This window comes from Hyperolius riggenbachi, chromosome 11, assembly GCF_040937935.1.
Source record: "Hyperolius riggenbachi isolate aHypRig1 chromosome 11, aHypRig1.pri, whole genome shotgun sequence".
Classification (NCBI taxonomy): Eukaryota; Metazoa; Chordata; class Amphibia; order Anura; family Hyperoliidae; genus Hyperolius; species Hyperolius riggenbachi.
The window spans coordinates 9,739,107-9,752,867 of NC_090656.1; the positions used below are offsets into that span (position 1 = coordinate 9,739,107).

At 47.6% G+C, this 13,761-nt stretch overlaps 1 protein-coding gene across 2 annotated transcripts in view; it reads left to right on the forward strand.

Annotated features, from left to right (window-relative positions):
• The window catches only part of GLG1 (golgi glycoprotein 1), a 154,513-nt gene that overhangs the window by 94,385 nt on the left and 46,367 nt on the right, over positions 1–13,761 (forward strand). For both annotated transcript variants that reach the window (XM_068260805.1, XM_068260806.1), the window contains exons 7-10: positions 798–981; positions 2,857–3,071; positions 3,209–3,330; positions 5,437–5,538. In XM_068260805.1, coding sequence (XP_068116906.1) covers positions 798–981; positions 2,857–3,071; positions 3,209–3,330; positions 5,437–5,538 — 623 coding nt within the window. The remainder of the gene's footprint in view (positions 1–797; positions 982–2,856; positions 3,072–3,208; positions 3,331–5,436; positions 5,539–13,761) is intronic.

Below are 13,761 nucleotides of genomic sequence, written 5' to 3' on the forward strand. Positions count from 1 at the left end.
AGCACATGGATGTAGCACACTTGCACTGCGGCACATGGATGTAGCACACTTGCACTGCGGCACATGGATGTAGCACACTTACACTGCGGCACATGGATGTAGCACGCTTGCACTGCGGCACATGGATGTAGCACACTTGCACTGCAGCACATGGATGTAGCACGCTTGCACTGCGGCACATGGATGTAGCACGCTTGCACTGCGGCACATGGATGTAGCACACTTGCACTGGAGCACATGGGTGTAGCACACTTGCACTGTAGCACATGGGTGTAGCACACTTGCACTGTAGCACATGGGTGTAGCACACTTGCACTGTAGCACATGGGTGTAGCACACTTGCACTGTAGCACATGGGTGTAGCACACTTGCACTGTAGCACATGGGTGTAGCACACTTGCACTGTAGCACATGGGTGTAGCACACTTGCACTGTAGCACATGGATGTAGCACACTTGCACTGTAGCACATGGATGTAGCATACTTGCACTGTGGCACATGGGTGTAGCACACTTGCACTGTAGCACATGGATGTAGCATACTTGCACTGTGGCACATTGATGTAGCACACTTGCACTGCAGCACATGGGTGTAGCACACTTGCACTGTAGCACATGGGTGTAGCACACTTGCACTGTAGCACATGGATGTAGCACACTTGCACTGTGGCACATGGGTGTAGCACACTTGCATTGTAGCACATGGATGTAGCATACTTGCACTGTAGCACATGGATGTAGCACACTTGCAGTAATCGTTGTACTGAACTGTCGCTTTGTTTCCTCTCCGCTCTGCAGTGTCGCGATGCCCTCACTACACGTCAGAAGCTCATCGCTCAGGACTACAAGGTCAGTTACTCGCTGGCCAAGTCCTGCAAGGCTGACCTGAAGAAATATCGCTGCAATTCTGAGAATCACCCTCGTTCCCGGGAGGCCCGGCTTTCCTTCCTCCTTCTGTGTCTGGAGTCTGCCGTGCACAGAGGTGGGTCGCATGGGGCTCGGCCTTGTGTATCTAGCCCTATTCTAGAATCCTGGCACATGTAGGAGGAAACACACCACTGGGGTCACAACAAGCATTTTCCTTGCTCCAGATATTATGAGATGACTTGGCACCTTCAAGAACAAGCGACACCCATGCTAACCTAGAAATAAAAACACATTTATAAGTAGATAAATACTAGTTCTACTTGCATAACAGATGTATTGCACTGTCCATGTTATGATTCCGGTTAAGTTTATAAAGGAAAAGCAGAGAATCCTATTCTAGACAGTTTCCATCTTGGTTACCTTTGACCTCCTGACATCATTTCCTCCCTCACTCTTTTTTTTATCCTCTTGCTAATTGTGTATTAGTTACCCGCCCTCCTCCCAGAGTCTTCAGACTCTCCCACTGAGGTCTATACTAGGAAGTGCACTGTCTTATGTCATTAGGAGGGGGGACTAAAGGGAAGAGGAGTATATTATAGATAAAAAGATCCCCCCCAGCATGCAACTGTTTGGCAATGGCAATTAAAGGGCCAGTGCTCCTAGGGTATTTGAAAACTCCAAAACATAACAGCTGAACATTTTTGAGAGTTTTGAATGCAGGATTAGCATCTTTATCACTTAATACACTCAGACCAGTTGATGTTGAAATTTGATTTTTATGGTGACAATCCCACTTTCAAGAACTAAAACGCAGAATCAAAGGAGCTCAAATAGTGCAGTAATGGTGAATCAGTTAGAAGATGAGATCTGTGGAGCTCACCCAGCCAATGTAGGCAGGTGGAGATAAGCCCATCTCCACTTGGGTAATCGCTGGACCTTTTTAGGATGGTCGCTTTCTTGGGAAAAAAAATAGGGACTCCAGCCAAAGCTAAGGGTCACAACGAAGCTGGTGCTTATGGCGCTTTGTGCCAGCCGCATAGTGCCCGACTTGGGCGCCGCTATAGTGCGTGAGGCCTTAATGATTCAGGGTTCCGGTGATCTGTCTCCGAGGTGCTACTACTCGGAGGGGGAATAGTATTTTACGCCGCCGGGTCTTTGAGCGGCAGCAGGGTGAGCCATCATTCGGCTCGCCCTGTGCCCAGCTCACCACTGGCGTATACATATGTATGCGGGCCGTGGCTCCCAGTGGGAGTATGCCAGATTAATTGGGGGAAAGGAGCACCAGATCAGGATAAAATAAGGGTAGAGGAACTACAGCCTAAATAAGCATACAGTCATTAAGTTACATTAGTTATGTTAATTAAAATGGATAGGTAATATAATCTCGGACCCACCCTGTTTTAAAAGAACAGGAAAATGTTTGTGATTTCATGGGGGCAGCCAGGGGCGTAACTAGAAGACCCCGGGCCCCCCTGCAAGAATTTGAGACCCCCAAGTCCCGCTCATCCCCCGGTCCCGCTCATGGCCATTTTTTTGGGGGGGAGGGGCAGGAGGGGTCGCAGCATGAGGGGAAAGCTTTGCACATCAGCGGGTAGGGAGGACAGCCCCTCCCCCCTCCCTCACCTCAGGCTCTTCCCTCTGCGTTCCCCTCCTGAATTTATCTAAGATAAGATATAAATACCTCCATTCACCACAGAGGTCTCCGATTTGCAAGGGCTTCTCCAATCTGCAAGGGCTTCTCCAATCTGCAAGGGCTTCACATTACTTCCTGTTTCAACTGTCACTTGCATACTTGATTTTTAACTCAGGCAGAGAAGGTAAAAAAGCAACACAGCCTAGTCATTTGTGTGCTTGATACTGTACATGTCTCATCATGTCACATGTCACCTCGGGTATTCTTTAATGAGATTCTGCTGTATCAGGATATGTTCCTCCCTATTCTGTTGGAATATCTCCCTGACTTCTCATTGTGGCGGTTGTATCTGTCTAGGTCGCCCGGTGAGCAGCGAGTGTCAGGGAGAGATGCTGGACTACAGGCGAATGCTGATGGAGGACTTCTCTCTAAGTCCGGAGATCATCCTTAGCTGTCGTGGAGAAATCGAGCACCACTGCTCCGGCCTGCACAGGAAGGGGCGGACCCTGCACTGCCTTATGAAGGTGGTCCGCGGGGAGAAGGGCAACATAGCGGACAAGTGTCAGCAGGCGGTGAGTGCGCAGAAGTCTATCCTGCTGTCCCGCCTCTCTATCTCCCCATCTTCTATCTTGTATTCCAATGTCCTGATTTTTATCCCCATGTCCGGTTTACGTTTCCTGGTCCCTCATTCCTCCTTGTTTTGTTGCAGCTTCAAACACTAGTGCAGGAGACAGACCCCGCCTCTGATTACCGCATAGACCGAGCCCTCAATGAAGCCTGCGAGTCTGTCATCCAGACCGCCTGCAAGCACATTCGCTCTGGAGATCCTATGTGAGTATCTCAAACACATTTCTCCCAAGCAGTGCGTCGAGATGATGTGGCAGATTGTGAATAGACATCTGAAGGGAGAGGGATAGGGAGGCTGTCATATTTATTTCCTTGTAAACTATGCCAGTTGCCTGGCTGTCCTGCAGATCTTTCTAGTCAGTAGTTTCTATATCACACACTCCTGAAACAAGCATGCAGCTAATCCAGTCATGCTTCAGTCAGACGCATCTGATCTGCATACTTGTTCAGGGTCCATGGCTAAATGCAACATGTTTAGCTGGTTGGATCCCGCTTCATCAGGTAATAACAACGGAGTAATAGCATATGTGGTCAGTAGAAAAGCCAGGCACCTCTGTCAGACCTCTGGCCACGTATGCTATTACTCCGTTGTTATTGCCTGATGAAGCAGGATCAAAGCTGCGTAACGCGTTGCATTGTCCCCTGGAGTATGTAAATAAACTTGTTCTATTTGACAAACACATTGGCAATTTTTGTATCTGCTTAAAGGGTCACTTAAAGAGAGCCAGAGATGAAGCACCCTCTTGTATTTTACCTTATAAATCAGTGGGAACATGACAGTAAACACCTAATCTGCTCTTTAGGCTCATACACACGCCGAATTTTTTTTAAACGACGGGTTGTTTGGACGTGGGGATCACTCAAGACCAGTCTTATCAGCTGAACGACGGACTGTACACACGCCTGATTTAGCGTCCGAACGACTGGACGAGAGGACGTCCAAGCGACCCGTCGTTTAAAAAAAATCTGACGTGTGTATGGGCCTTAAATTTCATTGTTGTTTGTTTAATCTGACTGTTATCACCTCTGATAAGAATCCCAGACTGAGCATTCAGTCTGGCTTTGCTATGGGATGATTATGGAGTCTGTCTTCTCTGGTGTCTTTTCAAGCCCAAGCCTGCCCCCTTGTGGCTCTGCTATGACTCAGCAATAATCATTCCCTGCATCGCTAGACTGAATGCTCAGTCCGGGATTCTTATCACAGCTGATAACAGACACTTTTAGCAGTGAGGATGAAACAGAGAGCATGGTGTTTTCTCTAATGTTCTTACTGATATACATGGTAAAATACACGAGGGTGCTTCCTCTCTGGTTCACTTTAAGGCTAGCTAAAAAAAAGTTTTACTCACCTGGGGCTTCCACCAGCCCCCTGCAGCTGTCCGATGCCCACGCAGTCTCGCTCCATTCCTCCTGTCCCTGCCGGCAGCTACTTCTGGTTTGGGTGACTGGCTGGGAACGCGAGTGATTCTTCACATTCCTCGCCACAATAGCGCCTTCTATACTGCTATTGCGGCCAGGAACGCAAAGAATCACTCGCATTCCCAGCCTGTCGCCCAAACTGCAAGCTGCCGGCAGGGCCAGGGCATCGGAGCGAGACTGCGTGGGCACCGGACAGCTGCAGGGGGGCTGGTGGATTCCTCAGGTGAGTAAAACTATTTTTTTTTAGCTAGCCTTAAAGAGTCACTGTAAAAAGAAAAACGTCCCCTGGGGTGGTACTCTCCTTGGGAGGGGGAAGCATCCGGATCCTAATAAGGCTTCCCCCGTCATCCTCTGTCCCACGGGGGTCTTGCTGCAGCCCTCCGAACAGCGACCCGACAGCCTGTTCCATATTTACCTTTCCAGGCTCCAGCGGGGGCGCTGTTGCGGCTCTTCTGACGGAGATGGGCAAAAATAGCCGATCTCCGTGTGGCCGCTCTACTGCGCTGCTTATCTCCGTGGGAAGGAGAAGATACTGCACCTGCGCTGGAGCCCAGGAGGTAATAATTTAAATTGCCGCCGCCCCGCGATGATTTTCGCCGCTGCCGTGGGGACCGATGAGGACGGGGGAAGCCTCAATAGGATCCGGAGGCTTCCTCCACCCAAGGTGAGTACCCCCTAGGGGAGTTTATTTTTGTTACAGATTTTCTTTAAGTGTCCCTTTTTAAAGGAGGAAGCCCACCACTGCCTTCTCATGTTTTAAACTTTTTCGATACTTTTCTCCTTTTGGTGCCTCTGTATCCGTACTACACTGTTTGTGTTGCAGTAAATCTAGCTGTTCCCTGTATTGGCAGAGGATCTGGTGATTACAGCTATGCTTGTCTTCTCTCCCAGGATCCTCTCTTGCCTGATGGAACACCTGTACACTGAGAAGATGGTGGAGGATTGTGAGCATCGCCTCCTGGAGCTGCAGTACTTCATATCCCGGGACTGGAAGTAAGAGAACGCTCATCCTATTGTACACATGACCGCGTAGCCCTTGTCTGCAGTAATACTTAGCTGAGATTTTCGGGGTTATTTTTTTTAAATGATACCAAAGCTGAAACTAAACAGTAGCCTTCTACTTACCTGGGGCTTCTTCCAGCCCTCGTAGTCTTGTATCTCCCTCTCTGGCCCGCTACAGCAGCCATGAGCTGGCCCGATGTAGCCTGTCCTTGATCGCGTTCCCATAGCCAGTTGGGTTCTGCACATGCGGGGCTACACGACTTCATGTACTGCACATGTGCAGATCGCTCCCGGCCACGCTTTGCCAGCCCAGCGCATGCACAGTATTGCACAACTTGGCTGCTGTAGCCGTACGAACAGCTGACCAAGGAAGAGGAGCGGGAGGACAGTGGGGGGACATACAAGACTGCAGGGGCTGGAAGAAGCCCGGGTAAGGAAAAGAACACTGTTTACTTTCACCTCTTATATCCTCTAAAGCCGCCTTTCTCAACCGGGGTTCCTGGAGTACTCTGCAGGAGTTCCCTGGCATTTTTCCCCTATTGTGGTGGAAGTATGATAAAGCACACTAAAATAGGGGATACCGATAAAAAAGCACTACATTGGGGGTCAGAATAATAAAGAGCCACAGCTACGGTACTTTTAAAGTCCATGCCTTCTGCAAAATAAATGCAGGTGTTCCCTGAGATGCAGAAATTATTTGCAGGGTTCCTCCAGGGTAAAAAGCTTGAGAAAGGCTGCTCAAAAGGACTTTAAAGGCGAAGTTAAAAATCTATTTTTTACTCACCTGGGGATTCTTCCAGCCCCGCGCCGCAGCCCCAGTGGTCCTCGGTGTACCTGCTGGCCGCCTGCAATGGTGGCTACCCGCCGGCGGGGTGGGCTTGTGCCCGCGCGTCATCTGATCCGTACTGCACCTGTGCAGTAGATGTGCGCAGGCCCAGTATGCACCAGATGCTGTGGACGCATGAGCCCACCCCGCCGGCGGGTCACCACCATTGCGGGCGGCCAGCAGGTACACCGAGGACCACTGGGGCTGGAAGAATCTGCAGGTGAGTAAATAATTTTTTAACTGCTTTCCCCAAGAGCTGTGGAGTCAGTCGGGGAGTCAGTAATTTTTGGGTACTTGGAGTCAGTGGCTTCATAAGCTGAGGAGTCGGATGACTTTTGTCCCGACTCCGCAGCCCTGGTAAGTATTAGACTAAGGAGTCGGAGTTGAGGAGTCTGAGTAAGTTTTGGGTACCTGGAGTCAGTGGCTTTATAAACGGAGTCAGATGCTTTTGTACCGACTCCACAGCCCTGCTTTCAGAACGCTGTAATAACCGTGCAGGAGATTTGGGCGCAGCCAAAGGCTGTGTTAGGAATTACGGCTATAGCTGTGAGTAACTTCGGCACGTCAGAAGATGGAGCTGAAGGTACTTTTAAAACCCTGTAATTCGGCCGCCAGCAATAGCTGGAAGCCGAATTGCATAATTCCCCACCATCCATGTGGACCTGGTGGGGGAATAGTATTTAACACCGCCGGGACTTGTGCAGCAGCAGGGTAAGCTGTAAAACGGCTGTATCCTGCGCCCAAGTCTCCCGGGGGCGATTTTGTACGTATGCCTGCTTTCCCCCTCCCTCTCCCATATGACTTCCCTGGTGATCTGAGGCTTCACCTCCAATACAGCTTCACTGGTGGTCTAGAGTGGGCCAAACATAATTGTAAGTGGGGGAAACCACTTGCAGGCCAAATGTGATTGCTCTGTGGGCCAGATCGCAGTCCAGGGCTTTACTTGTATGCTCTATTCCATGCCTCAGTCGTTAGAGCGTTAAAGAGACACTGAAGCGAAAAAAATATATATATCATATAATGAATTGGTTGTGTACTATAATTAATTACTAGAAGATTAGCAGCAAAGAAAATATTCTCATATTTTTATTTTCAGGTATATAGTGTGTTTTCTAACATTGCATCATTCTATAATATGTGCAGATTACACAACACTCAGCATTCAAAATGATTCTTTCAGAGCAGTCTGTGAACTAATGACCTCTCCTCTGGCAGAGAAAAAGTAAATACAATAACAGTTGAGATAATAAAAGTCAGAAAACAGCCCTCTCCTAGAGCTTCACTGGCTTTTTTGCATAGAGATAACAACTGGAGTTTCTTAACTCTTCAGCTGGCCATACACTGGCCCGATTTGCTGCTGTTTCGACAGCAGATTCGATCACTGGGATCGAATCTGCTGCCAATCGTTCGCGCTACACGCCGAATTTCGATCCATTTCGTCCGATCCCGCCGATGGCTCCATGCAGAAAATTACCGTCGATCACCCGCGGGTAGGGAGCGTGTCGCTAGCGGCGTTCGAGTGCCCGACGACCGACGCAATAGAGCGGCAATACATTACCTGCTCCGCCGGCGGGACTACCCCCGGTCACCGCTGCTCCGTCTCCGCGCTGGTCTCCGGGTCTTCACTTCTTCCTGCCCGGCAGGAAGTTTAAACAGTAGAGGGCGCTCTACTGTTTAAACTTCCTGCCGGGCAGGAAGAAGTGAAGCATGCCGGAGACCAGAGCGGAGACGGAGCAGCGGAGACCTGGGGACTGGAGTCGCGCCGGCGGAGCAGGTAATGTATGTGGGGCGGGGAGCGGCGGCAGCGCCACCACCACCGATTGTGAACGGTTTCAGGCTGAAATCGATTCACAATCTGTTTGCAGTAAAGGCAGCCATACGATCCCTCTCTGATCAGATTCGATCAGAGGGGGATCTATCTGTTGGTCGAATCGGATGGCAAATCGACCAGTGTATGGCCAGCTTTACTGTACTGGAAACAATTAGACTGATGTATCTGATCTCAATGTTTTATTTCTTAGCTGTACTACACATACAAATCATGATATCATTTTTTTTTCGCTTCAGTGTCTCTAAGTACTTAAAAGGGATTTCCTCCTTCATTTGTCATTATGCTAATAAAATTCCACCCCATTGCACAACATATAATGAATATGCTCTCTGCAGTAAACTAATTGGGTAATTAGATTAGATAATTACAGTTTTGACTTTGATTACAGCCATTGCTATGGTAACAGTTTAAATGCACTTGCCCTTCCTTCAGTGCTTCCATTAGCTGCAGTGTCCAATCACTGTTCCCATTGCAGATCCTGAACGGCCTCCATTGCATGCATCATTAGCTGTACTGACAGCTGTAATTAAAGCTATTCAGCCTAATTGGATGATGTAATTAATGAATTGAGTTTAATTCTTGCAGATAAAATGCACCAGTGTGCACAGGACTGAAGGGAAACCTAGAGAAATGCACCCTGTATGTATTTAGAGAGTTTAGACTGTCAAATTCACCCTCATTTGTGTCCAATCGCAAGTTGTAATAGGATCTCTCCCCTGTGTCACCTGACTGCTATGGCAGAGATGGCAGATAAGCTAATTTGAAAGCACAGGATGGTAACAATATGTCTGCTTCCATGAAAGCAGAAAGTAGACACACTGCAGATTTATTGCAGGATTTGTTACAGCTGTAACAGAAGTGTTTTTGTTTAAAGAGAGTCTGAAGCGAGAATAAATCTCGCTTTAGACCTCATAGTAAGCAGGGGCACGTGTGTCCCTGCTAAAACGCCGCTATAGCGCGGCTTAACGGGGGTCCCTTCACCCCCAAATCCCCTCGGTGCAGCGAGGGAGCGCTTCCTGGTTGGGGCAGGGCTAACCGCCGCAGCCCTGCCCCACGCGCGTCTGTCAGCGCGTATCTCCGCCTCTCCCCCGCCCCTCTCAGTCTTCCTTCACTGAGAGGGGCGGGGGAGAGGTGGCGATGCGCGTCTGATAGACGCGACTGGAGGCGGGGCTGCAACTGTTAGCCCTGCCTCCAGGAAGACAAGATTTACGACCAACTCTACGACCAAGGTTTGCGGGGATGGGTTTGGGGGTGAAGGGACCCCCGTTTAGCCGCGGGATAGCGGCCTTTTAGCAGGGGCACACGTGCCCCTGCTAACTATGAGCTCTGAAGCGAGATTTATTCTCGCTTCAGAGTCTCTTTAAAGGTTATTATGCTTTTGCATATCTTTTAGAGCAGAGAGGACTTCTAGGTTCAGGTCCGCTTTAATAACAACGAAGCTGGAAATCAGTTCCCTCTAAGTATGATTAGTGGGACTTTTCATACTCGCTCAAATTTTAGGCTTAAAAGAGTATCTCCTTCCTAATTAACACTATCCTCCAGCCTTGCTGTTATGAAGTGTTAAATTTATCTGCGGTGTTTTGTCCCGCAAAGCCGTCCCGAAGACCTCACATCACTCGACTTCCAGTGCCTGGCCCCGCCTCCCCGAAAAAAAAAAATCACCTGGCTATTTATTGCAGCAACTGCGGGAGAGGGGAGGCGGGGCCAGGCTCCGGAAGTCGAGTGATGCAGGGTCTTCAGGACGGCTTTGCGGGACAAAACACTACAGGTAAATATAACTTTTCATTACAGCTAGGCTGGAGGATAGTGTTAATTAGGATAGAGATCCTCTATAAAGGATACCAGAGCCGAAAAAAATGCCAGGGGAGGTGAAAGCCAGCTCAGGCTCCTCCCTCTGCCTGGGCAGGTGAGGGGAGGTGAAAGCTCAGGCTCCTCCCTCTGCCACGTTGGGGGCGGGGAGGTGAAAGCTCAGGCTCCTCCCTCTGCCACACTGGGTGAGGGGAGGTAAAAGCTTGGGCTCCTCCCTCTGCCTGGGTAGGTGAGGGGAGGTGAAAGCTCAGGCTCCTCCCTCTTCCACGCTGGGTGAGGGGAAGTGAAAGCTCAGGCTCCTCCCTCTGCCACACTGGGTGAGGGGAAGTAAAAGCTTGGGCTCCTCCCTCTGCCTGGGTAGGTGAGGGGAGGTGAAAGCTCAGGCTCCTCCCTCTGCCACGTTGGGGGAGGGGAGGTGAAAGCTCTTGCTCCTCACTCCACCAGGACAGATGAGGGGAAGTGAAAGACAGCTCATGCTCCTCCCCCTGCCAGGGCAGGCGAGGAAGGGTCAGAACCCCATCTCTTTTTTTAGTTTCTGGGTTCCTGAATGAGCACCTGAACAGAAAAGGATACCCAGGAGTGTTTGCAGATAAAATGAAATGGCTGTGTGATGGCAGATTTGGGTGTGATGTGGCTGCAAGTAAGCATGTTGTGACTTGTCTCCTGTATCTGCCGGGCTGGCTGCAGACTAGAAAGTAAAGGTTATGTTTACTGGCATTACATTTCAAAGTACCTGGTAGCACAGAAATGTTGGTTTATTCAGATGTAGCTGTTCTTTAAAAAAAAAAAAAACCCTGGCAATTCCTACTGCTAATGAAAGGTCATCTATCACACCTTTACAGCATGCTTTTATTTAATCCTCTGTAGCCTGGGCCAGAGCTAGCTGCTAGTGATTACCAGTTGCCGCCTCATATTCATTTCCTGTTGCGATGGAGGCGTCCTGTAATCAGAAGCGTCTAAATATGACGGGACTTGCCTGGATGGACAGGTTCCTCTACAGAGAACTGCACAGGACCAGGAGGACAGCTGGTGTATAAAGAACTGTGTGATAACTTCATAGCACCACTTTGACAACTTACTTGCTCACTACATCTTTATCTGTCCCAATAGTGCACATTCCTTAAAGAGGAACTGTCGTGAAAATCTTAAAATTTAAAACACATACAAATGAGAAGTTTCTTCCTGAGTAAAATGAGCCATAAATTACTTTTCTCCTATGTTGCTGTCACTTACAGTAAGTAGTAGAAATTTGACATTACTGACAGGTTTTGGGCTAGTCCATCTCTCCATAGGGGATTCTCAGCATGGCCTTTATTTTTTATAAAGACACTCCCTGAAAAAGATTTATACAAAGACGCTGGCTAGCCTCCCTGCTCGCTGCACACTTTTTGGCTGTTGGATGGAGCAACTGCCATTCACTAAGTGCATTTTGAAAATAAAGAAATCCCTGTGAACCCCCCATGAGGAGATAGTCTAGTCCAAAACCTGTCGGTTCTGTCAGATTTCTACTACCTACTGTAAGTGACAGCAACATAGGAGAAAAGTAATTTATGGCTCATTTTACTCCGGAAGAATCGTACTTCTTAATTGTACATGTTTACATATATTTTAAATTTTAAGATTTTCGCGACAGAGGTCCTATAATCCTTTAATGATTGTCAGCTGAGTAATCTCTACACTGTTATGGTGATTAGGCACCCGCTTCAAATATTAAAGTGGACCTGAACTCAGAATTCATCTCTGCTCTAAAAAATAAGCAACAGCATAACAACCTTTAAAGAAAAACATTTCTTTGTTACAGCTGATACAAATCCTAAGATAAATCTGCACTGTTTCTACTTGCTAATTCATGGAAAGCAAGGCGTTTTGAATCAGGGTGATACCAGTTATTGGCTAACTTGAAGTGGAGCTGAACTCTTGCACAGGACAGATGGAAAACATAAAAGAAATGCACCCTGTGTGTATTTAAAGAGTTTAGCATGTTTAATCCCCCCTCATTTGTGTCTAATCACAAGTTGTAATTTGATCTCTCCCTTGTGTCTGCCTATGGCAGAGATGGCATATAAGCCCATTTGAAAGCACAAGATGTAAACAATATGTCTGCTTCCATAAATCAGGAAGTAGAAACTGTCAAGAACCGCAAGGGTCGATCCTTGATTGGGTCAATGGCTGTCAGAAACCCGGTCTCACTGTCGCTTTGCGCATAGAAGCCCATATGTGGATTTGCAATCTATGAACCGACTAGCTGAGAGGAGCGTTCTGATGCCAAAGGATTCACCACACACATACAATTCAAATGCTTGCCACCACGTGTGAGTCAGTGCACGACTGTAACTATTTTAACACACGGAGAGCACTAACTTAACCCTTAGCAGTATACAGGGATCGGCACCAGATCTGTCTATCTGTGCCCGATTCAAGCATACGGGTTGGAGATACAAGATACTATAGATTAGAACGCAAGGTAACGGTTTCGGAGGAGTAAGTACGATTGTGTATGTGCAGGGACAGGTCATAACCGTTAAAACTATTTTTAAACGTTTTGATAACAAAAATGCATTACACACATTTTTAAACACGAATTAACATATAAATACAAAGCTTAAAATAAAAAGGGATAACTGTGAAAAGTTTACTTAACTGAATGCAGTCTGTGTGGAATAGAAGCAAATAAAGTCCAGGTCAAATGCAGGCATTGATATCCAAAGGTCTTTGAAACAAAGCATGCGTTCGGTCCTCCTTGGAATACATGCATCGAGATAGGGTTGTTACTGCCCGAACTTTTATAGGATCTGAGTTTTGGGGCGGGCTTTAATAAAACATGGACGTTTTTTTAGCTCCAGTGGAGCATGATAGGCAGGGTCTTTGAGACAAGCATAGAATGACACACGTTACCAATAACCTGCGCCATTTCTGTCCGGATTGGCGCACAGCAAATCCGAGGGCAGATCCGTAACCTGCGGCCGATGCGTGATCAAACGACACCAAATAGCAGTAAGGTAACGTGTGCTCAGCGAGTGATGAATAGCTCGGTTTCTCTAGCAGCTACACTGCTATAAATTAGATGAACTATTAGGCTGATTTTTAGGAAACGGGAAATATATTTGTCTTTGATCTGCGATAACCACATCGTGAATTATTCATAAATGGGATCTCCCTATTATTCTGATGCAGCATTTCGGAGGACAGTTTTTTGGGAGGGAACCAAAAGGGACTGATCGCTATCTGCTGAAGCTACTCCAGGCCAGCTTTTGCTCGTAGCACCTATGTGTGAATAGCTAGTAAGGAAGTGGAGGGGTTCTAATTCAGAGTGAAGGGAAAAAGACATCTGCTGTACATTTAAAACAAAACTGACATTCTGCTCTGCTTTGCAGAACGATACAGATATGATATTCGTCTCTTCTTCCGTATCATTCATGACAGAAACTGTGCAGATTTATTGCAGGATTTGTATCAGCTGTAACAAAGGAATGTTTTTTGTTTAAAGGTTGTTATGCTGTCGTGTATGTTTTAGTGCATGGAGGACACTCTAAGTTCAGGTCCACTTTAAAAGAATAAGAGTAAGCAAGCTTTCGGCTGTATAGCCTTCGTCAGGCTTCAATTCTGTTTGCTCACAAGAAGTTGGAACAGACAACTATATACATGCAACATCTAAAAGGATACATCGATTTTTTTTCAAGCATAAATAGATGTCATTAAAGGTAGCTGGTTGATTTGCCATCAGATTCGACCAGCAGATAGATCCCTC